The sequence below is a fragment of the Ovis canadensis genome, chromosome 3, assembly GCF_042477335.2.
Source record: "Ovis canadensis isolate MfBH-ARS-UI-01 breed Bighorn chromosome 3, ARS-UI_OviCan_v2, whole genome shotgun sequence".
Lineage (NCBI taxonomy): Eukaryota > Metazoa > Chordata > Mammalia > Artiodactyla > Bovidae > Ovis > Ovis canadensis.
Window position 1 is genome coordinate 13870858 of NC_091247.1, and position 27994 is coordinate 13898851.

The 27994-nt window shown below is 48.9% G+C and overlaps 1 protein-coding gene across 4 annotated transcripts in view; it reads left to right on the top strand.

Annotated features, from left to right (window-relative positions):
- TTLL11 (tubulin tyrosine ligase like 11) overlaps nucleotides 1-27994 on the top strand; it is a 268323-nt gene that overhangs the window by 81022 nt on the left and 159307 nt on the right. For all 4 annotated transcript variants that reach the window (XM_069582544.1, XM_069582546.1, XM_069582543.1 and 1 more), the window contains exon 4: nucleotides 22544-23119. In XM_069582544.1, coding sequence (XP_069438645.1) covers nucleotides 22544-23119 — 576 coding nt within the window. The remainder of the gene's footprint in view (nucleotides 1-22543; nucleotides 23120-27994) is intronic.

The following is a 27994-nucleotide window of genomic DNA, read 5'->3' on the forward strand; positions in this document are numbered from 1 at the left end:
ACCGAGACTATCAGGTAGTCTAATCACACCCAGAATTTATGCGGGTTTGGACCATCGTCCCACTGGTGTGTGGCACCAGAAAGTCCCTCATCACACGTTTCATCTCTTTGTCATATCTGGTTGGCCTCCGGAAGCTGGAAGAGCTTCTTTGTCTCTCTGTGTGTTTCACGACATGGGCATTTTTGACGAGTGCAGGTTAGTTACTGAGCAGGCTGCCCCTCCGTCTGGGTTTGTCTGGGGCTTCCTCGTGGTTACAGGGGATATGCGTGTTTAGCAGGGCCAGTGCAGAAGCAGTGCTGTGTTTTTCTCAGGGGTATCATCTCTGGGGGTGCATGATGTCAGCGTGTCTTATTACTGGTGATGTTAACTTCAATTGTTTGGTTAAGGCGGTATCTGCCAGATTTCCACTGAAAATTTACTCTTCTCTCTCTTTCTAATAATGTGAATATCTTGTGGGAAGATGCTTTAAGACTGCCTACTATGCTATTACTCCTCAAACTTTCACATCTACTTTTAACCTCTATTAATGATCCTTGCTTGAATCAGTTATTGTGATGGTTGGCAGATGGTGATTATCTAATTCCATCATTCCTTCAACACTTGTTAGTGGAGTTTCTACTGTAGGGAAGAACTTGACCTTCTCATTTATTTAACTACGTATGCAGCCTATTGGAGAAGGCAATGGCACCCCACTCCAGTACTCTCGCCTGGAAAACCCCATGAACAGAGGAGCCTGGTAGGCTGCAGTCCGTGGGGTTGCTAAAAGTCAGACACAACTGAGTGACTTCACTTTCACTTTTCACTTTCATGCACTAGAGAAGGAAATGGCAACCCACTCCAGTGTTCTTGCCTGGAGAATCCCAGGGACGGGGGAGCCTGGTGGGCTGCCGTCTATGGGGTCACACAGAGTTGGACACGACTGAAGTGACCTAGCAGCAGCAGCAGCAGCCTATTAGTGTGGACTTGTGGAATCTTATTTTATTGAATGGATTGCAGTCCTTTACTATTGTTATTTATTTCGATGTTCAAATTATCCAAGATTTGGCCAGTGGACTCCTGTGTCCTTTTAGCAGTCCCCGTGACTCTCTCTCTCTTTTTTTTGGGGGGGGGGTTGTGCTGGGTCAGCAGTCCCCGTGACTCTCTCTTTTTTGGGGGGGTTGTGCTGGGTCAGCAGTCCCCGTGACTCTCTGTCTTTTTTGGGAGGGGGTTGTGCTGGGTCTTTATTGCAGCACGTGAGCTTCTCGAGTTGCAGCGCACAGGCTTAGTTGCCCTCCCGCATGTTGAGTCTTAGTTCCCCGTCCAGGGATTGAACCTGCATCCCCTGCACTGGAAGGCGAGTTCTTTACCACCGCCCCACCAGGGAAGTGTCCCTCCCTGTGACTCTTTTGAGCACTTTTTTACTTTTGCCCCAAAAAGATGCTCCAGGCATTTCTTCTGTTTCCCCCACAGCAGGCTTGAAATCACCCAGATCTCCAAGGAGCCAGCCCTAGTTTCTTCTGGTGGGTGCTGAGTGTGCTTGCTGCTACAGGGTTGTTATTCCAACACCCTTTTCCTTTTATAAAAAATATTTTGTGACATCCCCTTTACTATCCTGAAATGAAATACAGTCAACCTACGCATATAGAAAAACACAATCAAACTTCCCCTAAATAATTCTCTAAAACAGAAAATAAGGAAAAGTTCTATATGTCATACATTTTAATGAGTAAATACTTTGGCACCGTTACACTCAATGACATAAGGAAGTGATCAGATGCTTGGATCTACCTGTAATGAATACATTTGGATATAAGAAAATAAGATAATTTGATTAAACATAACTGCTCTCTCCCCTGTTCTCCCTCTGTGTATGTATGTATGTGTATATATATATATATATATATATCTCAGTTCAGTTCAGTCACTCACTCATGTCTGACTCTTTGCAAACCCATGGACTTATATATATATATATATACAGTGGTAAAGAATCCACCTGCCAATGCAGGAGACACAGGACACTTGGGTTTGATTCCTGAGTCAGGAAGATCCCCTGGAGTAGGAAATGGCAACACACTCCAGGGTTTCCAGTATTCTTGCCTGGAGAATCCCACGGACAGAGAAGCCTGGTGGGCTCCAATCCATAGGGTCGCAGAGTCCAAGCACACAAACATGCGTATATATATTTGAGATTTCCTAATTTTTGACATTGCAAGCTATTTTTCATGAGGAATCTCTGCACATTGTGTGGGTGGCTCAGATACCATAAGCCACCAAGTCATCAGTAAATAATGAACAACTCTTGACAAAATACCAGGAAAAAAAAGAAAAGAGGGCAAAGTATAATTTTCCCTCTGTTTACATGAACGTTGCCTCCCTGGAAAATTCTGATGCTCCATTTAAATTGTGTGGAAAATTCTTTGGGTTTGATGTGACCTGGAGCTGGGGTCTCAGCTCTCTTCATGTCCATTGTAAACAGATCTTTCTCTTCCCAACTGCCCCGGGCACTGTGGCGGGCCTGCCCCTGCCCACCGAATGCCAGCGACACTCTGCACTCACTGTGGTAAGCAAACACGCTCCTGGAAATTCCCCAAACCCTCCCTAGGTGGCAGCACCAGCCTCACTTAGAACCATGGGTCCATCTCTAGGGAACAGAAACACTTTCATCCCTCTTCCTTCAAACACAAATCCTGCTATATCGCTTGAAGGTGTTTAATTTTTTGAACAGTTTCCAGAATTACGTCTACATTACAGCTTCCCTTATTCCCACCTTGAAATGAGGATGACTCTGATAGGATCCTGTGCCTGGGTAGGGAAGTGGCCTCAGCTCACTGCCTCCGGCGTTCAGAGCCAGAATGCAGGAGGGTGTCGGTGGGAGGAAGGAGGGTCTGTGCCCTCTCAGGGCACAGCCCCATCCTGCTGGCAGTCACATCATAACCCTTGCTCATCAGAGTGTGGAGGGAGAATGCTGGTAGCCCTAAGCAGACAGAGACCTCCGTTGCACAGGTGAGGAAACTGAGGCCCGGAGAAGGAAGGTGCCTTGGCCAAGTCACACCGCACATCAGAGATACGGATTAGGCCTAGAGCTGAAGAAGCTGGTACCAAAGAACCATAGGGATCGGAAAGGACCTGAGGGAACTTTCCCACTGCACCCTTCTGGGTGAATCCCCTCTGTGCCTGGATAGGTTATCATCTTCAGAAACGGGCAGTTTGATATTTTTCTAGGTGGTTCATGCCACCTTGTGACTCTTCTAGGTTTTAAAACATTCCTAAATTTAGACCTTTTCTTTTTAATAAGTACTAAAGCCATGAAATTAAAAGACACTCCTTGGAAGGAAAGTTATGACCAACCTAGATAGCATATTCAAAAGCAGAGACATTATTTTGCCAACAGAGGTCTGCTATGGTTTTTCCAGTGGTCATGTATGGATGTGAGAGTTGGACTGTGAAGAAGGTTGAGCGCCGAAGAATTGGTGCGTTTGAACTGTGGTGTTGGAGAAGACTCTTGAGAATCCCATGGACTGCAAGGAGATCCAACCAGTCCATTCTAAAGGGGATCAGTCCTGGGTGTTCTTTGGAAGGAATGATGCTAAAGCTCTCCAGTACTTTGGCCACCTCATGTGAAGAGTTGACTCATTGGAAAAGTCTCTGATGCTGGGAGGGATTGGGGGCAGGAGGAGAAGGGGACGACAGAGGATGAGATGGCTGGATGGCATCACTGGCTCGATGGACGAGGGTTTGGGTCAACTCCGGGAGTTGGTGATGGACAGGGAGGCCTGGCGTGCTGCGATTCATGGGGTCGCAAAGAGTCGGACACTGAGCGACTGAACTGAACTGAACGGAAAGGATTATTTCCAGTTTTATGTTGCTCTGGTTCTGGAGCGTCTTCCTTTCTGTGGCTGCATCAGGCCTTAGTCGCAGCACGCAGGACCTTTGTCGGGACACACAGACTCAGTAGTTGTGGTGCACGGGCTTTGTTGCCTCGTGGCAGGTGGGGTCTTCCAGGATCAGGGATCAAACTCATGTCCCCTGCATCAGAAGGTGGATTCTTAACCACTAGTTCACCAGAGAAGTCTCGTGAGTTGAGACTTTTCCACCTCCCTGCCCCCACTGGATACAGTTGGCCCCTCGTGGTCCCATGGAACATGTATGTTCCCTATAGACCCTATGACAGCCTTTCTGAAATTTCAGAACGGTGCCCATGTCTGCTGAGCTCTCAGCTTCTGGCATTGTACTCAGCACTGAGATGATTGTGGTGAACATGCCGGACGTAGTTCTCGTCCTCACGTCACTTTTAGCATAGTAGGAAGGCAGGTATAGTACACAAGTAGGGACGGACGGACTGAAGCTGAATACCCCTGCTCCCCTTTCCAAAGTGGCCCAGTGGAAGAGCTTGCATTCTGAAGCCGGCCACATCTGCCGTGATGCCGTTCACAGCTACACATGTGGCCTTGAATTATTTCCATGAAATTCAGACGATGACTGCCCTGGGGCTATTGGTCGATGAACATGAGATAGAGGGCTAAATAAGAATGCCACGAAGCGCCTGGCAGGAGATGCTCGAGAGATGGTCACTTCTTTCTCTTCTTCTTTCCTTTCCCACTGTGTAACATGCTGGAAGTCACTTCTAGATCTTTAGACAGGGCTTAACGCTTGGAATAAAGTGATTTATCAGAGTAAAGCCACTCAGACTTATCTCTGCTGCTCCTGACCTTTGTTAGATAACCGTGGGATACTTCCAGAATGATACAGGCAAAACGCAGACCAAGAGATGATGCCTATTTGGATTCAAGTCGAAGGCAAAAAAGTAGATGGACTCTCAGATTAACTGTTGTACGTTTAATGTTGTAATACGTGTTGACTCCTGTCACCCTTGATTAACGTCACCATATCACCATATCTCATACATTGGAATTATAGTCGGGGGACTTCCCTGGTGGTCCAGTGGCTAAGACTCCACACTTCCAATGCAGGAGACTGGGCTTCCATCCCTGGTCAGGGAACTAGATCCCACATGCCACAGCTAGGACCTGGTGCAGCCAAATGAAAAAAAAATTACAGTCAGTCCACATTATTAATCTGAATATATGTGAGCTCCTCCGGTGTTCTCCAAGTACGCTATAATTTTTAAAGTGTTCCCTGGTCACTAGAGTCTGGGAAATCCTGGACCAGAGAGGTTTGCTCTAACCCCCACTTGATGGGTGAAGATATTTATGCTCCAGTGTTGGAAACCCTACTATTTCTTAGACATAAGTCTCTGGGCTATTTAGTTTATGGGATTATGTCCTGAGATCCTGAAAAGCTGTTGTGTTGAGGTTGCAGGGTAGCTGTCCTGACTTCATGGGTCATAGGTGAAGCCTCCCCTGGAGAGGGTGGCCTTTTCAAGGTCACCATCAGGGGATCTGTTGGCCGAGCCTCCGAGGAACCTGGCTGTGCTCCTAGGTCATGAGAAGACACTGTCTTCTGCCAGCTGAGGGCCCATGGAAGAGCCCTGTCATGCTGGGATGAGAGTGTCTGTAAACAGAATGATCTGGTAGCTCGTCTTTGTGTTTATTTCCCTCCTCTCTCCGACTCATTAATAAAGTCTTTGAGAGGCTGGTAGCATCTGGGCTTTGGGGGAGCTGAGGAAGGTTAGAGCCCACATTTGGTTCAGAGCACTAAGGGGGATGAAATTCCCCTCCTGTCCATGGTGGGGACAGTGACTTGTGAGATATCCGCAAGGGGAAGGTGGATTTGGGGGAACAGTCAGGAGAGCTTGTTCCTGCCTCCACCACCCCTCTATGGCTCATGACGGAAGCAGGGAAGTTTCCCACCAAGGTCAGGAAGGGGGCATCGGGCCAACAGTGCCAGGAACCCATCCAAGAGCTTAACCAAAGGTCTCGTTGTCCAGGCCACCTGGTATACCAGTGAAGTAAAGCGGGAAGGGAAATGGTATTTATTTAAGGAAAAGTGGCTTGCGGAAGGGGCACAGTAAGAGTTTCTTTGTAAAACTCCACCCAGCTTGCCTTCCAACCATCAGGCTCACTTAGAGTGCCGCAGCACTGCAGAGTGATCAAAGGTGTGTAAAAGTAATTCCTTACATGTCAACACCATCACACTTCTCCTTGAAATTTAAACCCGTGGCTGAAATCCTGGGGCTTGCAGGAGGTCTCCATCTCACTCTCCTGGTGTGAACGATCAGGCCTTCCCGGGCAGGCACTTGGCTGCCAGGCCAAGTTCTCAGAGGAGACTGGATTCTTGGTCGGTTTCCATTCAGCACGCTTCCGGTGGAGTCAGCACCGTCACCCGGCAGCATCAGCAACTCACTGCTGTCCGCGGCCAACCGGCCACCCCAAGCCCGGTGGACCCAGTGACAGACTGTGCCATCGGGACTTCAGGAAGCAAGCACCCAGGCTCGTGGCCCGGGTCCCTGGAGTCATCTCAGGCTTCCCTGCCTCCCCACCCTTGCTCTTTACTGTTTTTCCCTCCTGATGTTTTGACATCGCTTCCTGACTGTGATTCACAGGGCTCTTGACTTCTCGGAACTGCAGACCTTTTATTTAAACAATACACAATCATGTATGTACACAAAAGATACTAAAGACTAAAACAAACAAAAAAATAAAAATATTTGGGGTGAAATGGGTGAAGGTGGTCAAAAGTATAAGCTTTCAATTATAAAATAAGTAAGTCCCAGGGATATCATGTACAACATGGTGACTGTAGTGAATAATACTCTGTATAGTATATTTATTTTTTATTTTATTTTTTAAACTTTTTATTTTGTGTTGGCGTGTAGCCGATTAACAAACAATGTTGTGGCAGTTTCAGATGAATGGTAAAGGGACTCAGCCATGTATTGTATATTTAGAAGTTGCTGAGAGAGTATATCTTGAAAGTTTGATCCCAATGGGAAAATGTTTTTAATTATGTAAGGTGGAAGGTGTTGGCTAGACTTATTGTGGTGATCATCTTGCAATACATGCAAAAATTAAGTCATTATGTGGTGGCTCAGACGGTAAAGAATCTACCTGAAATGCAGGAGACCGGGGCTCAATCGCTGGGTTGGGAAGATCCCCTAGAGGAGGGCATGGCAACCCACTGCAGTATTCTTGCTTAGAGAATCTCATGGACAGAGGAGCCTGGTAGGTTATAGTCCATGGGGTGGCGAAGTGTTGGAGACGACTGAATGACTAACACTTAACTTATGCTGTACTACCTGGAAGCTAATACAGTGTCGTGCGTGCATGCTAAGTCACTTCAGTCGTGTCTGACTCTTTGAGACTGAATGGACTGTAGCCCCCCAGGCTCCTTTGCCCATGGGATTTTCTAGGTAAGAATATTGGAGTGGGTTGCCATGCCCTCCTCCAGGGGATCTTCCCCACCCAGGGATGGAAACTGCATCTCCTCCGTCTCTTGCACTGGCAGGCGAGTTCATTACCACTAGCGCCCCCTGGGAAGCCCAATATAATGTTGCATGTGATTATATTTTAATTTTTAAGAAGCTTATAAGCCTATGGTGTTTCCAGTAGTCATGTATGGATGTAAGAGTTGGACTGTAAAGAAGGCTGAGTGCCAAAGAATTGATGCTTTTGAACTGTGGTGTTGGAGAAGACTCTTGAGAGTTTCTTGGACTGCAAGGAGATCCAACCAGTCCATCCTAAAGGAAATCAGGCCTGAATATTCATTGGAAGGACTGATGCTGAAGCTGAAGCTCCAATACTTTGGCCACTGATGCAAAGAACTGACTCATTGGAAAAGATCCTGATGCTGGGAAAGATTGAAGGTGGGAGGAGAAGGGGACAACAGAGGATGAGATGGTTGGATGGCATCACCGACATGATGGACGTGAGTTTGAGTAAACTCTGGGAGTTGGTGATGGACAGGGAGGCCTGGCATGCTGCAGTCCATGAGGTCACAAAGAGTCAGACACTGCTGAGCGACTGAAGTGAACTGAACTGAAGAAGCGATAGCTCATAAAGTGAAAATTTGATCGTCCTACCCTCTTAAAAATAGTAATAGCGAATGCTTGCATAGCACTTAGGGCTTCGTCAGTGGCAGAGTGGGAAAGAGTCTGCCTGCAGTGCTGGAGACTCAGGAGATGCGAGTTTGATCCGTGGGTCGGGAAGATCCCCTGGAGGAGGAAATGGCAACCCCCTCCAGTATTCCTGCCAGGAAAATCCCATAGACAGAGGAGCCTGGCAGTGTAGAGTCCATGGAGTCATAAAAAGTCAGACACAATTGAGCATGTGCATACATGTGGCACTTACTGTATGCCCAGCACCATATTTTGAGACACCTTTACATATAACTCATTCAGTCCTCAAAACATCCCCGTCATATGGATGGGGTAAATATATTATCCCCATCACATTCTTGAGGAAAATGAGGCAGAGAATGTAGATGTGTTACCCCAAAACACAAAAAGATTAAAAAAATAAATCAAAAAGAAAAATCAATATCCATAGATTTCTCATAGCACGGTTGTGAAATTAGGTAAAATAATTAATGTCAGGCATATAGTAAGTGCTCATAAATGGTCGTTTGTTGTTGTTCTTTAGTTGTTAAGTCATGTCCAACTCTTTGCAACACCCTGGACTGTAGCCCGCCAGGCTTCTCTGTCCATGGGATTCTCCAGGCAAGAATACTTAAGTGGATTGCCACTTCCTTCTCCAGGGGATCTTCCCAACCCAGGGATTGAAACCGTGTCTCCTGCATTGCAGGCAGATTCCTTACCACTGAGCCACCTGGAAAGCCCAATATGGTAGTCATTAATATATTATTATTAATTATATTTTAAAATGTTAAGTGGTGAGCTTTCCTCTAGGAACTGGTATATGAATCCTGTAAGATGGTACAGTTTAGCAGAGAGAAGTATAGCCTTTGGGGATGTGAATCCACACCTGGGTTCAGATCCTGAGCCCCCCAGGGTACAACTTCTTTGACTTTGGGAAAATAACTTACCCTCTAAGTCCCAGTTTCCTTACCTGCAATAGGGGGGCGATAATAGCATTAATATTAGTTTGGACCAGATGAAATTGCTGATATCCATATGGCTGTTTTTGACCTATAAAAATAGCGATTTTCTTACGCTTTAATGCCTGATTTATGGGGTTGCTTGTAAGGACTGAAGAGCGTACACGGGACCACTCAGGATGGAGCCTGTATTGCCAGGCCTCAGGTAACTTAGCAAGCTCTTCCAGTATTACAGGTGAGGAATGCACAAGGCATTGAGGTCTGAATGATGTGTAAAGGAATCAGAGTTGGGGGACTACATGGGATGGGCAATGTGGAGGAAGGTAGGTGCTAGGGACTCCCAGGTTTCCAGCTAGGGGACATGGTACCACTTACTGATGCAGGAAGCACAGGAGGCGTAGATGTGAGGAGAGAGGCAAAGGGTTAGTATTGGCCACGTGGAATTTGTGATGCCTGTGGAGATGTCTAATTCTATGGGGCTGGAGCCCATGGACAGAGAGTCAGGAGTCACCCGCATCCAGGGCGTATGGAACGGAAGTCCTGGGCACAGCAGAGATCACCCAGCGTGAGCATTTAAAGTCCTATTTCCTGTGATCCCGGACCAAACAGAACCACACTGAACAAAGTGAGAGGGTGAGTCGAGTTCCAAAGAGGTTCCCTTCTGGGTGAGGACAGGACGGGGCAGGAAAACCTAGAGAGGCAGGAGTCATGTTCTCTGCCCTGGAGGAATGAGTGGTTAAGTTAACTCAGTCTCTTTTTTGAGGGTCTTGGAGTGTAGGGGAGACCTCTGGTTACAAAATATAAAAGTGAAAATACCATTGCCCATTTGTAGGATTGGATCTCATGGATACATCCTGATGAGCCTAGCCTGAAGCTTGGCGCTAATCAGTCCTGCAAACAGCAGTGCTGCTTTAGCCTGAAGAGCTGAAACATTAGAGGGGAGGGCACATGGTCTCAGTGTTGTAAAATGTGTCATTGATCTTCTTGTATTTTTTTAAAGTTCAGTGTAAAGTGTGGTAAGAACGCCAGGGGCAGACATCAGGACTATGGTGCTGGGAAGGAGGAAAAGCTAGGGCTGGTGGCCTGAGGCCCTTCTGATGATAACCTTGTCCCGTCTGTATCTGGAAGTAAGCCTAAGATTGTTCAGTCCATTCATTAGCAGGAAACCCTCAGTACTGGAGAAATGTGTTTAGCTGGCAGGGACACTTACTCAGCAACCCAGGGTGGTACGTTCCAGGTGGGACCAGCTGGAATGCTTCTGGAATCTCAGTAGGAAACTGTGGGGAAGAGAGGGAATGGGGAGGGGTAAGACCAGTGAGGCCAGGGGTGACCCACTCAGGAGCATGGGAACGTGAGGCTGCCGTCCAAGGGGAACAGCCAACAGCGAGGGTCAGAGACAGGTCACCAGGGGCAGCATGGTGCACAGCGCAGGCAATCGTTCAGACTCCAGCCCAGAAGGTCAGGGATGAGCTGGGAATCAGAGGGTGATCAGAATATGGAGGCAGAATAATAGCATTGAACTCAAGTGAAATAACAAAAAATGATACTGTGTTAAGTGCAAAGGCAAGGCACTGTCTAATCCTCACAGTGGTTGTAGGAAGCAGGCCCTGTTCTTCCAGGTTTACGGGTAAGGACGCTGGATTCAGACGGTTTGAAGAGCTTGGCCAGGGCTGTCCAGCTCAGCGGTGGCTCAGAGACGCGAGCCCATGACCTGTGTCTGCTGCTCCCCACAGACACTCAAACCCCAGGGACCCAGCGGAGGTGAAGGTCAGCTGCAGCCTGGGGGCCCCTGTGGGCTCAGGGACCCCCAAGTCCCATAGGCTCATCCTCAGCCAGCCTGGTTAGAGCTCCCCATGCTGGGGGGATGAGAGTGGCGGGGAGCAGGTGGGGAGGCCAGGCAGTGAGCTGGCTGTCCTTGTGTTCACCCCCCACTGCCCCGCACTTAGCTCCAGCAGAAAGGAGTTGGATGCTGAGGGCGGACCTGAGAGGGAAATGGGCAGTTTCACGAAATGACTGGTTCCTTTCTGTTAAGCAGGTTTTATAGTCCCTGGTGTGTTCTATCCAGAGTGGCTTTAGGATTGCTCGCTAATGATGGATAGATTACGGCCCACATAAAGTTGCTGTTCACTAAAAGTGGGATCCGTTAAGTAGCGTTGACAACAAGCTGGGTTTGGGGCAAAGCTGATGGAGAGGCTCCTGTCTTGTGAGCAGAAGTGCTACATCCTCCTTTGCGGCCCGGGGATGCTGTGTCTGCCTCCCAGGTAAATGGGACACTGTCCGCAGGGCAAGGGAGCCAGGGTTGCTGCCTTTGCCTTCTCGCTGGGTGACTGCTGGCTTCGGGCTTGACTGTCTGGTCCTCAAGTTTTTCGTTCTCCCCAGGATGGAGATTCGAGGCTTCAGTAAGGTGATCTCTCTGGAAAGCACTGAAATTTATTATTAGGACCATGATGTTACTATTGAGAGCGAAGAGAGAGGACTTCTAAGGTCTCTCTCTCTTTCTTTCTTTCTTTCTTTTTTTTTTTTTTTTTTTGACTTTTTATTTTGTTTTGGAGTATGGCCAATTAACAAACAACTGGGGATGGTTTTAGGTGAACAGCGACGCAACTCGGCCATACATACACCCAAGGCCCCTTCCGAAAGACCTCTTCAGGTGCTGAATCCATTAGGGTAGAAAGAACTCTAGGCTGAAATCTGGAGCCTTTCTGTTTTAGTTCTGCCTCAAGCACTGTCTGTGTGGCCCTGGGCAAGTCTCTGGTTTCTTTTTTTGTAAAGTGTGTGTGTGTGTGTGTGTGTGTGTGTGTTCCTCTCTGGGGGTGGAGGCTGGGTGTGAAGGCTCAAAGGGGCTCTGGGCTGTGGAAGAGGCCTCTTCTTAACATGGGGGCCCCAGCAAGGCCCTGTCAGCTGGGCTGACACTTTGTCAATGTCACACAATATCACTTTGCATTCCCTCAACCTCTCTCTTTGCCTCACTTTACCTATTAAACCAAACATTCAATTGCTTGGAGTTTTCCCAAAGGACGTGGTTGTCACGGAAAGATCTCAGACTTTAGACCTGGCTATGTGACGCCGGCCCTGGGTCTCCACCTCTCTGAGCCTCAGTTTCCTTGCAGGTTGCGAGGATTCAGGAGATCACAGCTATAAAGCACAGAGCACCGGGCATGGGTTCTATAAATAGTTGTTTTCCCTTCATTTTCTTTCTTTCTTACTAGAATAATCTTGTTTATTTCCAGAGAAGCTGGTTTATCTGGCAATCTGTCAACTAGATACCTATTAACTAATGTCCCTGGGGCTCATAAACGCCATTGTAATCAAGCTTCCTAATAATTTCACTTCAGAAAATGTTTCTTGAGCCCTCACTGTGCTACATTCTGGGATTAGTGAGGAAAATAAGGCTTGGTCTTGATCCTCAGCAAGCTCATGGGGGAGAGAACATAACGATAAATAATAATAATAGCCCACCATATGTTAGCCCGGGCAAGTCACGTGCTTTAACTCGTGGAATCCCCTCAACTGCCCCATGGTGGAGGCCCTGCTCTTACTCCCATTTTCCAGCTGAGCAAACTGAGGCGCAGAGAGGTCAAAAACCTGTCGAGGGTTCCACTAGCTGTGGAAAGGGCAGCAGCACGGGGCTTTGGAGCACTGCAGGCAGAGTCTGTGTTCTTAGCTCCCACGATAGACTTAAAGACGCAGCTATCAAACACCGGAGCTCTAGACTTCAAAGACACACAGGCAGTTGCATCACAGTGTGAGGGAGACGTGCTGGAGACGGGTTAGAGGTCACAACCACGGGAGTGCAGAGGACAGACGCAAGGGACCGTTCTGCCTGGAGGCTAGGCCTAGGGCAGGAAAGGATTTGAGCTGGGCCTTTGGTGCTGAGCAGGAGCCCTGCCATGGAAGAAGTGGGAGGAAGACTTAGAGGTAAGGGTTAGAGGTGTGGAAGAGGGATGGGCAGAGCAGGAGGGGCAGGAAGTGAGGCTGCTCAGATGCCAGGAGCAGTTCTGCCCAGGAAGGAGGGTCTTTTAAGCCACTCTGTTTTAAGGAATTGCATGGGAGTGGTCAGCTGTACATCCTTGGGAATAATTCATGTTATTCCTTTTAAGCTGTTCAAGTAAACCCAAAACACTCATCAGTGATCAAAACCAATAGGTTTTTCTTTTTTTGGTTGTTGTTGTTTGTTTTGTCTTACCATTTAGGTTTTTTCTTAATTCAATCAGTTAGATCAGTTGCTCAGTCGTGTCCAACATTTTGCGATCCCATGCACTGCAGCACGCCAGGCTTCCCTGTCCATCCCCAACTCCTGGAGCTTGCTCAAACTCATGTCCATTGAGTCGGTGATGCCACCCAACCATCTCATTCTCTGTTGTCACCTTCTCCTCCTGTTTTCAATCTTGCCCAGCATCTTTCCCAAGTCTTTCCCAATGAGTCAGTTCTTTGCATCAGGTGGCCAAAGTATTAGAGTTTCAGTTTCAACATCAGTCTTTCCAATGAATATTCAAGACTGATTTCCTTTAGGATTGACTGGTTGGATCTCCTTGCAATCCAAGGGACTCTCAAGAGTCTTCTCCAACACCACAGTTCAAAAGCATCAATTCTTTGGCACTCAGCTTTCTTTACAGCCCAACTCTCATATCCATACATGACTACCGGAAAAACCATAGCTTTGACCAGATGGACTTTTGTCAGCAAAGTAATGTCTCCGCATTTTAATACGCTGCTTAGGGTGGTCATAGCTTTTCTTCCAAGGAGCGAGCATCTTTTAATTTCATGGCTGCAGTCACCATCTGCAGTGATTTTGGAGCCCCTCCAAAAATAAAGCCTGTCACTGTTTCCATTGTTTCCCCATCTATTTGCCATGAAGTGATGGGACCAGGTGTCATGATCTTAGTTTTCTGAATGTTGAGTTTTAAGCCAACTTTTTTACGTTCCTCTTTCACTTTCATCAAGAGGCTCTTCAGTTTTTTACTTTCTGGCATAAGGGTGGTGTCATTTCTGGCGTAAGGGAGGTTATTGATATTTCTCCAGGCAATCTTGATTCCAGTTTGTGCTTCATCCAGCCTGACATTTTGCATAATGTACTCTGCATGTAAGTTAAATAAGCAGGGTGACAATATATAGCCTTGACGTACTCCTTTCCCAATTTGGAACCAGCCTGTTCCATGTCCAGTTCTAAGTGTTGTTTCTTGACCTGCATACAGATTTCTCAGGAGGCAGGTAAGGTGGTCTGGTATTCCCATCTCTTTAAGAATGTTCCATGTTGATTATATCTCTTCAAAAGCCAGGGAGTGGGAAGATGTTTGACAGGTGCAGTAAGAGGCCCCCCACTCCCAATAACTGCTAGGCTGAGCAGTTTCTTTGGATTCTCTTCCTCCAGTTCAAGATGTTCCCCATCTGAGTTTAAAACTGGCATCTCAGGCCAGCCAGCCAGCAGTTCTTATTTTTGCTAATGCCGGGAGAGTTGCTATATCAGTGTTAATCATCTGCATGAGATATTGAACAATGTGGCCCTGTTCTGATGAATAGTGAGGGGCTTATGGGAGGAGGTGATAGAAAATCTTAAATTGGCTTTGTGGCTGCAAGTGCTCAATGGATAAGTCAGTCAATGAGGTGAACTCCTCACCACCGTCCCCACCAGGACCCGCTCCTGTTCCTGAGTTCCCCGTAAATCTGTAATGGCACCGACCCTCCGCCCCTTCACCTCCATCCAGCCACCAGCTGCCCCTGAATCCACCTCTGTCCCATCTCTGCATCCCGATCCCATCGCCACTGCCCAGCTCAGCCCCTTGGGCCTTGGATAGCCCCATATCTTCCTGCATCTAATCTTGTCCCTGTCAAAGCATCCCCACTCTGATGCCGAAGTGATGTGGGTTCTAGGTCACCTAGCAGTTTAAAACCCACTAGTTGCCTACAGATCATGTAGAAACACAAGGTGTTTGGGGTCTTGTCTACCTTTCCAGCCTTCTGTTCCCAGGGGCATCTCTCCCCTCCTTACTTGCCCTGTGTAACTTGGTCCATCGCGCACGCTTCCACATCATCAGGGGGCCTGATGACCCCAGACCTCTCCCCTTCCTCCTAACTCCACTGCTGGCATCAGTTCAGGCTCATCCTCTCTGTCCCCCCTACCCCATGTCTGTCCCCTCCAGTCCAACCAGGGGGCTTTTCCCCACAGAACCCACAGAATTCAGTTGTGTGATTAAGTTCTCAAAAGCTTTGAGTGGCTCACCATCACTTTAGAACATTATCCAAACTCCCCTCAAATGATATTCAGGACTCTTCCCTGTCAGGCCTCCTCCCCAGGCTTGGTCATCTTCCATTGCCCTTTTCCACACACATCCCACACTCCATGCTAGACATAAGCCCAGGAGCCTGACTGTGTTCAGTTCCATGTCCACTTGGCTGTGTGACCTTTGGCAAGTTACTTAACCTCTCTGGGCCTCTGTTTCCGTATCTGTAAAATAGAGTTGTTGAGGGTTAAATGAGATGATGCAGGTAAAGTACCTAGAACGGCACCTGACCATAGTAAATCCCTGTAGGTGTGTGCTAATGTTATTGCCCTGGTGATCTGGCCCCTGAAAATCTCGGGGCACTCCCCAATCTACCCGCTGGCTGCTCTCCAGCCACTGGGATGAATCCTGCTCTCTCCTGCCTTCTCTAAACCCCACTGCTGCAGCACTCTACCTGTTCTTCCCTGGGCCTTACCTGGCTACCTTCCACCATGCCCCTTCCTGCCTGGCCCTCAGTAACCTAGCTGCAGACCGCCGCCTCCTCTCCTGACTCAGAAATTGCCTGGTACATGGTACACTGGGAGGAGAAATTTGCACCCCTCCTTCCCCCCTCACCCCCCACCCCTGCCCCTGGCCACGTGAGGATGGGTTGGCTGAGACCGGAAGGGGCTGCTCCCTGCCCCCGCCCGGCATGTACTGTATAACATCTGCTTGTCTACCAAAGCCTTGTTTTTTGCTGCCAAGCTGCTCCCTGTGCCCGTGACACCAGGGGTCTCGGTTGCTAAGATTGGATGCAAATCCACCCGAGTGACAGAGGACCACTCTCACTGGCTTTGACGTCCCCGCTATCGCAGACACAGTATTTCTTCGGCAGTTGTCCCCTTACCTGTCCCTCGCTGCTAATAATGTTTTGTGGCTTGGTATTCCAGTGGCTGAATTTCTCTCTTGAAATAGTTTAGCCTGAGTCCCCCTGCTGCCCAGCTGACTCCCTCAAGTGCATCACAAATCTCCCATGGCGGGCAGGGGCTGCTTCTGCTCCCATAGATCATCCCCGTGCACTGATCACCGCAGCCCAGCATCAGCCATCCTTGTCTAATTCACATCACTCGCGTGTTTGTAGCACAGCCTTCCACTGGGTGATGTCAAGATAAATCATTGTTCAGAACCTGTTAGCTGGCAGGAGCCAGGGACCTCAGCGTGACCCCCTTTATTGTATAGGTGAGTACAACACAGTCTAGGAGGTCAGGTGACTTTCTTACGGTCATGCAGTCAGATGTTTCCTAACTAAACTGGGACTGGAATCCAGATTTTCTCACTTCAGTACTCGTTCTAACTCACCAAAAACTATTCCTTTTTTTTTTTTTTCAATGAAAAAATTTTAACTCAAAGTGGTAAAACATGTGTAACATAAAATTTACCGTCTTAGCCAGTTTAAAGTGTGCCGTTCAGTGGTGTTAAGTATCTTCATATTAGTGCATAGCCATGGACGGAGGAGCCTGGTGGGCTGCAGTCCATGGGGTCGCTGAGTCGGACACGACTGAGCGACTTCATTTTCACTTTTCACTTTCATGCATTGGAGAAGGAAATGGCAACCCACTCCAGTGTTCTTGCCTAGAGAATCCCAGGGACGGGGGAGCCTGGTGGGTTGCCATCTGTGGGGTCGCACAGAGTCGGACACAACTGAAGAGACTTAGCAGCAGCAGCAGCAGCAGCAGCAGCAGCAGCAGCAGCAGCAGCAGCAGCAGCAGCAGCAGCAGCAGCAGCAGCAACCATCATCTATCTACAGAACTTTTTTCTCTTCCCAAACTGAAACTCTGTATACATCACACAGTCACTCCCCAGTCCTCCTCCTTCCCAGTCTTTGGTAACCACCTTTTCACTTTCTGTCTCTTTGAATTTGATTGCTCTAGATACCTGATTCAGGTGGCCCTAGTGGTAAAGAACCCACCTGCCCTTGCAGGAGACGTAAGAGACTCGGGTTCCATCCCTGAGTTGGGAAGATCCCCTGGAGAAGGGCATGGCAACCCACTCCAGTATTCTTGCCTGGAGAATCCCATGGACAGAGGAGCCTGGCGGGCTATGGTCCACGGGGTCACAAAGGGTTGGACACGACTGAAGCCGTTTATCATGCATAGCATACAGGTACCTCAGACAGTGGAACTGTATAGTATTTTTTCCTTTAGTGTGATGGATTATTTCACTTAGCACAATGTCTTCAAGTTTCATTGTAGTGTATGTCAGAATTTCCTTCCTGTTTATAGCTGAATAATACTTGACTGCATGTACATACCACATTTTGCTTATCCATTCATCTGTTGATGGACACTCAGGCTTCTCCCACATTTTGGCTAGTGACAATAAAGCTGCTATGAACATGGGCGTACAAACGTCTGTTTGCCAAGAGCTATCCCTTATGAACATATATTCACAGACACTTGCTGCTACTGGTATTTTTTTTTTTAATGGTAAGTTTGGAAAAGAACAACAGCAACAAAAAAGAATGCAAACGTCACTAATTTTACCTGGTATGTATCTCCTGTATTTCATACTCATGTTGCCCATAATTCTAAGTTTTATACAGAGAATTTTAACTGAGGGAGACTTTTAAACCATCTGTGTATTAGGGAGAACACTTGAAGTGTTTTTAAGGGACAGACAGTATGAGAACTGAGTATGACCTTGGCTAACCATGGCGTTCTGGAGATTTCATTCATTCAAAGTATGAGCTTACCTTGACAGTAGTGCAGAGGGAAATTTTTGTGGTGGTGCTTCTTTAAAGCTGTGTGCGTGGGTCCTAAGTTGCTCCGGTCGTGTCTGACTCTGTGTGATCCTGTAGACTGTAACCCACCAGGCTCCTCTGTCCATGGGATTCTCCAGGCAAGAATACTGGTTGCCATTTCCTTCTCCAGGGGATCTTCTCGACCCAGGGATCGACCCTTAGCATTTTGTAGAGTGCTTTTGTTGTTGTTATTCAGTAGCTAAGTTGTGTCCAATTCTTTGTGACCCCCTGGACTGCAGCACACTAATCTTCCCTATCCATCTCCACCTCCTGGAATTTACTCAAACTCATGTCCGTTGAGTCGGTGATGCCATCCAACCATCTCATCCTCTGTCGTCCCCTTCTCCTCCTGCCCTCAATCTTTCCCAGCATCAGGGTCTTTTCTAATGAGTTAGTTCTTTGCACCAGGTGGCCAAATGACTAAGAAGAGTCACATTTTGAATGGGGGCCCAGGAGGCGAGTCTTTCCTGGTCACATTTCTTAAATACCCACTAGGGGGCAGTAAAAGACATAAAATTTTCAATAGTGCCAATGAGTGCCTAGCAATCTGGCCACCGTGCCCTCTGCACATCTCTCTCGGTTCTCTGTGCACAGTTACAAGATAATGAATTTCACATGCAAGGGCATGTGTGGGTGAAGCTGGTGATACCGTCAGCTGTAGTCCAAGTGCAAGTTTTTCTCATATTCTGGCTAGCATTAATGCGTAAAACTTCATTCAGTATGTAGGGTCCAGATTGCATTTTTATTTAATTCACGTTAGCCCAGTGATTCTCAAACAGAGTGAACACCAGAATTACCCGTCATGCTTTTTCTCAAATACATATATGCTCAGGTCTCATCCCAGATCTATTAAGTCAGAATTTCTGGGCCTGGGGCCTAGTTATATAGACTATCTTTAGATTCTGGTCCATGCCTTCTTGCTAAGAACCAATGCGTTCATTCTGTAATAACTTTAATAACTGGGGGGAAGAGGTCACCTTTGAGTAAAACCTCTGAGGAAAGTGAATGTGACTTCTAGAATTCTTTTCTCTTTTTAAAATAGAAGTTACTGAAGGGGTCTGGTGGCTTGCGGAATGACATTCAGAACAGCTATGACGCTTTCCCATAAATGGTGCCTATATTGGAGCAAGCCAGGAGCTCAGACAGAAGATCTGGGACTAAGGCAGGCCTGGCAAACTCAGGATCTATGGTGACGGTTCCAAGAAGGCCAAGCTCAGAGGCCAGACTCTTCAGTGAGAAGAGAACCTTTCCAATAGCATTCAGGGAAAAAGAGACCTTTTTTATTTTGTCAGAGATAAAGATGGCACAGAGAACTTGCCGTGAGGTCAGAAGGCTTCAGTTCCCATCCTGTGTGTGTGTGCTAAGTGGCTTCAGTAGCATCCGACTCTGTGTGACCCCGTGGACTGTATCCCACCAGGCTCCTCTGTCCATGGGATTCTCCAGGCAAGAATACTGGAGTGGGTTGCCATTTCCTTCTCCAGGGGATCTTCCCGACCCAGGAATAGAACCTGCGTCTCTTAGTTCTTCTGCATTGGCTGGGGTGTTCTTCAGCACTAGCGCCACCTGGGACACCCCAGTTCTCATCCTAACCATCCCCATAGCCAGTTAGGGGACCCAAGGCCATGCATGTCACCTCTCTGAGCCTCCACTGCTCCGTTTGAATTATGAGAGGATTGGGTGCCATTGATCTCCGAGGATCTTTCCAGTTCTAAAGGTTCCGTGGTCCTGTTGGTATTAATAATCTTGATTTGTATGATACTACTCTGGCAAAGAGCAGAAGAAATATTCAGTAATGCAGTGAATGACAGAGACTATTGACCATGTAGTTTAATTTATTTAAGGCATATACAGTGAATCCAAAGGAGAAAATATTGTGGCCAATAATATATTGAACTGTTAGTATCTTCAGCATAGCAAAAGCTTTCCAGAGGGAAAAATTACCCATCAGTGCAAACCTGACATTTTTCACTTCTTGATCCATAACTGCCATTTCTCCAGTACACTTATATTTACTGTAAAGGGCCAAACGTATGAATGCTTCGGATGAATATTAAATAACTACATAAGCGTCAAGGTCACTGTTGCGAGGGAGGCTCGGTGGAGGCCCTGGGAGGCCAGCATTGATCTCCTGTGAAGTTCCATTCTCGAATCCTGCTGACGAGGGGGAAACAATGGATGTGGACCATTATTAAGGCTTTAAGTGTTTCCTCCATTGTTAACGATCTTTTACAAGCCCGGAGTAACTGATAGTGGCCAAGGAATTGGCAAAAGCTTCACTTAGAAATATAGGCTGGTCAGAGAGATAAGTAAAACCCAGAGCACAGATGTCCCGGGTTGGGCTTACACAGCAAAGGTGTGCGGCCAGGCAAGAGCAGCGCTGGGGCATGCCGGCTCAGCTCTGTTAGGGTTCAGCAAGGAAGGGAAGCTCACCCTTGGGCTCTTTCAAGCCAGAAGCTGCAGAGAGAGTGGCTCCCTCTTTCAAATTTGCCAGTTAGGGGCTTTTCTGGTGGTCCGGTGGTTAAGACTTTGCCTTCCAAGGCAGGGGATACCAGTTCAATTCCTGATCAGGGAGTGCAGATCCCACATGCCTTGCAGCTAAAAACCCACATGCCTTGCAGCTAAAAAAACCCAAAGGATAAAATAGAGGCAGGGACTTACCTGGTAGCTCAGTGGTAGAGCATCCGCCTGCCAATGCACGAGACATGGATTCAAGCCCTGATCCGGGAAGATCCCACGTACCTCGGAGCAACTAAGCCCGTGCACCACAACTACCGATTCTGTGCTCTAGAACCCAAGAACCGCAACTACCGAGCCCACACGCTGCAACTACTGAAGCCTTCGTGCCCTTGAACCAGTGCTCCCAGCAAGAGAAGCCATCACAATGAGCTGCCGATGTACTTCAGCAAAGAATAGCCCCTGATCGCCTGGGCTGGCGATCAACTGGAGAAACTCCCATGCAGCAACGAAGACCCAGCAAAGCCGCAAATAAATAAAAACCCAAAGGCAATAGTGTGGCAATTTCAATAAAGACTAAAAATGGTCCACATTTAAAAAAAACCCTTTTTTAAAAAAAAAATTAAAAATTTAAAAACAACAACGAAAAACCAGATCCACCTTTAAATTTCCTCCAGCTCCCCTCCCCTGGTGAAAACCTCTCAAGGATCAGACAAGTGTCTGGGGGAAACTGAATGTGTGTGAGTGGTGCAGAGCCAGGCTGAGTGTCTGCGCCGGTCAAGCGCCCCGGGGTAATTATGTGGGTGTCCTGCTGACCTGGAGCTGGGAGGAGAGTGGATCTTAGGATGACAGAATCTAGTTTCAAAAGATCTCAACAGATGAAAGGATTGAGGGAGACCATCAGATGAACCTAATGAGAGACACAGAAGCTGAAACTCACAGCTCCTGTGCGAGAGCTCTCTGCGGTGGCGCGTTCCGCCCTGTGCACATCAGTTTATTTCCCCTTTAGGGTGATCCGGGGGGGGGAAGGTTTTTACATCCCCATTTTTAAAACGAGGAGACTGAGGCGGGGAAGTACAGAGGACGGTGTGCACACCTCAGAGCCCTTGATCCAGGTTCCAATCCCGGTTCTGCCCCTCAGTCTTCCAGAAAGTTACTTCATCTTTTAAAAAAACAGCAACGCTATGATCGCTTTAAATAACGACTTTGGAGTTTCTTATAAAGTTTCACACACACAAGAAAAAACAACCAACCAGCAACACCCAGGCTTTATGGCTGCCTTTTGTGTGTCAGCTTCAGTGGGCTTTACCCTTTGCATGTGTTATCTCATTTAATCCTCAGAGCAATCTTGCTGCTATTTTACAGATGGAGAAGACGCAGATAATTTACATAGCTTGCACTGGGTCACACAGGAAGCACCAGGGCGGGGATATGAGCCCAGACCGTCTGACTTCCAGGCCTGTGCTTCCTGTTTCCTATATTATGAAAAGGGAACAACCATATGTTCTGTGAGGGCTGGATGAAATAACTTCTGTAAAGTGCCTTACATAGTCCCCACACATAGTGAAGTGAAGTGAAGGTCACTCAGTCATGTCCGACTCTTTGCGACCCCATGGACTATACAGTCCATGGAATTTTCCAGGCCAGAATACTGGAGTGGGTAGCTTTTCCCTTCTCCAGGGGATCTTCCCAACCCAGAGATCGAACCCAGGTCCCCCACATTGCAGGTGGGTTCTTTACTAGCTGAGCCACTAGGGAAGCCCGAGAATACTGGAATGGGTAGCCTATCCCTTTTCCAGCAGATCCTCCCAACCCAGGTTTCGAACCCAGGTCCCCTGCATTGCAGGTGGGTTCTTTACCAACTGAGCTATCAGGACTTGCTCAGGGTGATAGCTAATAACCAGCTAATACCTGGGGTTGGAACCCCGGTCTCATGATTGCAAATTGGCTGCACTGTGGAGGACAAGATCGGGGGCAATCTGGGGGTCCCTGTCTCAGCACCTGGCACAGTGTTACCTCTCTGGCAGGTGCTGAGTGAGTCCTTACATAGGTGGGGTCATTCTGTCACTCATTCACCATTTGCCAAGGTCCTGCTGTGTCTCGGGGACCAGAGAGGACAACAATATGGTGCTAACCATCCTTTTTCTGCCCCCAGGTTCGAATGGTGAAAGATGGGGACCCCTCCTGGAAGCCCACTTTTATTGTGAAACCTGACAGTGGTTGCCAGGGTGACGGAATCTACCTCATCAAAGACCCCAGTGACATCCGCCTGTCAGGGACGCTCCAGAGCAGGCCGGCGGTGGTCCAGGAGTACATCTGCAAGCCCCTCCTCATCGACAAACTCAAGTTCGATATCCGTCTGTACGTCCTACTAAAGTCTCTAGAGCCTTTAGAGATCTACATAGCCAAAGACGGGCTCTCTCGGTTTTGCACAGAGCCGTACCAGGAGCCCAGCCCCAAAAACCTCCACCACATCTTCATGCATTTGACCAACTACTCCCTGAACATCCACAGCGGGAACTTCATCCATTCGGACAGTACTAGCACAGGCAGCAAGAGGACTTTTTCTAGCATTCTCTATAGGTTGTCCTCCAAGGGCGTTGACATCAAGAAGGTCTGGTCCGATATCATCTCCTTGGTGATCAAGACCGTCATTGCCCTGACTCCTGAACTCAAGGTGTTCTACCAGTCAGATATCCCCGCGGGGAGGCCGGGCCCCACCTGCTTCCAGGTAAGCAGCGCCAGTTCCCAGCCGGAGTTCTTGGCCTTGACCGGGCCCTTGGAGGGCTCCCTGGTCTCCTGTGGGGTGAGGGATGGGGGCAGGGTGGTCAGAGGGGTGGAGGGATGGTTGCCCGCATGGGCTTTGGTGTGAAAGCAGGGTCCAACTTTCTGCTTTCTATTTGCTGGCTGTGTGACTTGGGGCAAGTTCCTTCCATTTTCTCACCTGTAAAATGAGACCAAGAGTAAACCTCCCTTAAAGGATGCCTGTAAGAGTCAAATGAGCAGTATGGAAAGTCCTAGTGCTTCCTGTTCATCCTTTCCTCCTGCAGTTTTCACCAGCTGCTTAGCAGGGGCCAGGCACTGTTCGAGGTACTAGTGAGACAGGAAGTCAGGTCCCTGCTGGCTGATGCAAAGACTCTGTGCTCTTGTGGGAGACGAATAAGTTAAAGAACAATTCGTGTAGGGACTTCGCTGGTGGACCAGTGGTTAGGACTCACGCTTCCAGTGCACGGGGCCTGGGTTCGCTACCCGGTGGGGGAACTAGGATCTAACATGCTGTGTAGAATGGCCAGAAAAAAAGGAAAAAAGCCATTAGTATAAAGTGTCATGAGTGCTGGAAGAGAGGAAATATACCAGGTGCTGTGAGATTGTGGGGCCATCTAACACTTTCTGAGTGGGAACGAGGGTGGTCTGGGAAGACTTCCCAGAAGTAGCAGCAGTTAAACTAGGACCTGGAGTAAGAGTTAGATGGAGCAGGTGAGACTGGAGAGGGCTGGGGAGACAAAGCATCCTGGGGGGGACATGCTTGCAGCCCCAGAGGTGAGTCTGGATGGAGGGTGGGGTTTGGAGCAGAGACGTGGAGGGAGATGAGGAAGTTGAGGTGGGAGAGGTCGGTGGGGTAAGTCCTGGAAAGCTGAGGGCAGTGGGGTCCACGGGAGGGTGCCCAACGGGCACCGATGCACTCAGGCTTGCATGTGACAAAGACCAAACTGGCCACAGGGTGAAGATCAGACTGAGGGGAGACTAGGAGCAGGGTTGTGGGGGCATCTAGTGAGCTGGGTGCTTTCCTACGAGCAAGAGAGGATGCTGGCTTGGGTTGTGAAGGGCTTGGTGGCATTGGAGAGAACAGTCGTGAGAACCACGGTGGCGCTGGTGGTTTAGTCTCTCAGTCGTGTCCGACTCTTGTGACCACATAGACTGTAGCCCGCCAGGCTCCCTGTCCATGGGATTCTCCAGGCAAGAATGCTGGAGTGGGTTGCCCTTCCCTTCTCCAGGGGATCTTCCCAACCTAGGAATCGAACCCCGGTCTCTTGCATTGCAGGCAGATTCTTTACTGACTGAGCTATGCGGGAAGCCCATGTGAGAACTATGGAAAGGGTCAAACAACCAGGCTTGGTGATTGGCTGGGGCTGGGGGACAGTGAAGAGACTGTGGTAGGGAAGAGGCGGAGAACCCAGACCGACTTCCGGCTGGCTTAGGTGCTTGGATGGATGGAGAGAAGCCGCCCGAAGGGGGCCAGGCTTGTGGGCAGGGGTCAGGAGTTGGACTGGAACATGGCTTTGAAGGGCCTGTGTGACATCCAAGTGGGGAGGTTAGGTGGACATTGGGCATCTGATCCTGGAGTACAGGAGCGAGAGGGCTGGGTGGGAGAAAGATGGGGAGCAGCAGTGTTCAGATGGTCACGGGGCCGTGAGACGCTGCAGGGTGAGCAGAGGCCCGAGAAGACTCCCTTGGGCACCACCATTCAGTAAGGGACAGGGTGATGTGTGGAGCACTGGGTCAGCTGGTGGGCGGGGAGGAGATGGACATGGGGGTGGCGCATCCTTCCAGGTTATTCTGCCGTGAAGGTGGTAGGGGGGACCTGGAGTCCAGGTGCTTGGTGGACAGACAGTTTCCTGCAGGTAAATCGGGGTAGGGAGCAGATGATACAAAATACCACCTCTGGGACTCCCTCGATCTAATCTTGAAGCAGTTAGTATATAAGAAAGAATACGTGGAACGTGTGTGTAAGCTATGAAGCAGAAGCACGAAACCATCGTCTCCAACCTACCTCCCAACCCAAGGTCCCCAATGATGGTGCTGCTCCCTGATCCTGTTCCTCACCCCGAGGTAACCATCGTCCTGAATGTTCTCATTATCATTTCCTTGCTTTAAAAAAAATACTTTTATTATATGCGACTATATCCCTAAGGAATATATCGTTTTGCTTGTTTCTGAGCATCATGAAAGCACTGCAATCATGTGCATAGTCTTCTGCCACTTTCTTTTCGGCTCTGCATGGATGTAGGTCGTTGGTTTTGTTTCATTTGCACGGCTGTACATCCCATTGTAAATACGCACGCATTGTTCATTGGTTCTTCTATCACTGAACGTTTGAGTTTCTAGTCCTTTAAAGGCTGTGGCAGGAGAGGCGCAGGCAGGTAGCGTGGAACAGGAAGGGGGAGGGGGAGGCAGCAGGGCGGCATCTCTGATGGAGAGGACGCTCGTTCGGCAGCAGGAGAGGAGGCTGGCCCCAGGATACAGCCCCAGATCAAGAGAGGCTACCCTGGCAGTGGAAACCAGTCAGCAGGCTTTCCGGGAAGGCCGGTGGAAGCCTTTGGCGGGGCATTCAGGCAGTGGTCAGTTTTGGGGGCGGGGTGGGGGTGGTGGTGGTGGAGGTAATTGTCATCCAAAATCTGTCCTTAGGCACTTGGACCTCAGCCTTTGGACCCCAGGCAGGATGTCCAGCTCAGCCTTCAGGCTTACGGCATTAGAAAGGGGAAGTGGGCACAACTTAGAGGCAGGACCAGAGGAAACAAATCCTGGCTTGAACCACTGGAAGGTTAGGGAGAAGGAGAGAGTTGCAACGTGGAGGCATGCAGGGGTCATCCCAGGGGACTGCGTGGTCACATCTGTTCGACAGTGACAGCTATTCCGGGAGCATCATGTGGGCCCTCGTGCGTGGCCAAGCCGCAGAGCCCTGGCACAGTGAGGGTGCAGGGTGGAGGGCCAGGGCCGTGGTTTTTCTGCCTGTCTTGCTGTGGACCAGCGGCATGGGGCAGCCACGGGGTGGAACCAGGGCCCCAGCTGGAGGGCAGACAGAGAGGGAGCCGCTGGTTTGGACAGAGCACAGCTGGCACATGGAACCACAGGCCCGTAAGCGTTTTCCACTGCTCGACCACGCTGAGTGCTGCCCGGCCTGGGGTCGGGAGAGGAGCACAGGGCCGGAAGCAACCCTCCGGGAGGAGTTCATCCTCTTCCCGGCTGGGGGCCCCGTGGGCATGTTTCCTCGCCACCCTGAGCCTGTTTCTTTCTCTGTGAGTCACCTACACTCTCCTCCTTACCTGCCATCTTGGGAGCAGTGTGAAGGAATGAGGCGAAATCCTTTGATGTGGTATAAAGCATTGTGGTGGTTTAGCTGCTCAGTCGCGTCCAACTCTGACAACCCCAGGGACTGTAGCCCACCAGGCTCCTCTGTCCATGGGATTCTCCAGGCAAGAATACTGGCGTGAATTGCCATTTCCTTCTCCAGGGGATCTTCCCGACCCAGGGATCGAACCCACATCTCCTGAACTGCATGAGGGTTCGTTACCCACTGAGCCACCAGGGAAACCCACAAAGCATTAGATAACTTGAAATCTGTTTTAACCTACACTTCAGACTCACAGTGATTGAGAAAACAGTATCTTTTTCTCCTTGGAGTCCTCTCTTGCTTTCTTTTTCCTCATCACTTGTCGAAACCCTTGTTAGTTTAGGTCTCAAACACCTGAACTAACTTGGAACCCAAAGCTTTGGGGACAACACATGGTTCTGACGTTGACTTGCTGTGTGACATTATATAAGCTGCTTGACTTTTCTGTGCCTCCGTTTCCTCAGCTACATCACAGGGCTGTCGTCTAACTCACGTGAGATCAAGGTGATAAAGGGCTTTGCAAACTATAACGTTTTGTGCATATATAATACATTTTTTCTTTGTCATGGATGCCCGTTTTGCTTGTAGCCAGGCCGGGCCCAGACTGCAGCATTCCAGAACATACACTCTAAGCCAACAAAATTACATTTATCCTAAACATGTGACTGTGACCCCTTTCCAATCACAGCCACAATAACTACTTGGGAAATTGTGAGGCCCGGAGCAGGGGCTGGCGTGGCTGGGCTGTGGGCAGCTTTCCTGTAATCTGTTGCCTAGGAACGTGGCTGCCCTGTCATTCTGGCCTGTCCCCCTGTCATTGCCCAGACAGCCCCCAGCAACATTTCCCCGTCAGTCTTCTGGAGGGCAGCTCTGTGACCCTGGCTTACAGGGTCAGGCCCGTCTGGGTCTAGACGATTCATGTGGCAGAAATGCACACACAGGGGAGAGCTTTCCAGCTCAGCTTTCGTGAACTTTTCTATCCCAGTTCCGCAGCTGGGTTTCTGTCTTCCCCTCGCTCTGGGTCCACTTCTCTCCTTGGCTGTGATCCTTTCCCTTCGGTATCTGGAGGAGGCACCTTCTGTGAGTGCTAAGGTGCTTCTTCTCTCCCTTCTTTGCTCTTCTGATCTCCCCCACCATCAGCCCCAGACACCCCTCAGGAAGGGGAGGGGAAGGAATAGCCCAGCACTCACACGTGGGCTTGAATTTAGTTCTCAGACGCCCTGGATTTGAGCTAACCCCAGCTCCTGCTTCCAGCAGCTCCAGCTGGAGAGCTTGGCAAGTTAACTTTTCTCTGCCTCAGTTTCCTTATCTGCAAATAGAATATTGGTCCCTGTCTCACAGAGTTGTTGTGACACTGAATGAGAGAAAACTGTGTTGAAAATTACCCAGCGGTGGCAATCACTTAATAAATAAGGTCATATTATTTGCTATCGGTCACGACAGTTGTTCTTAAACTGGTCTATGAAGAAGTGCCTTGAACTTAGGGGGAAAACA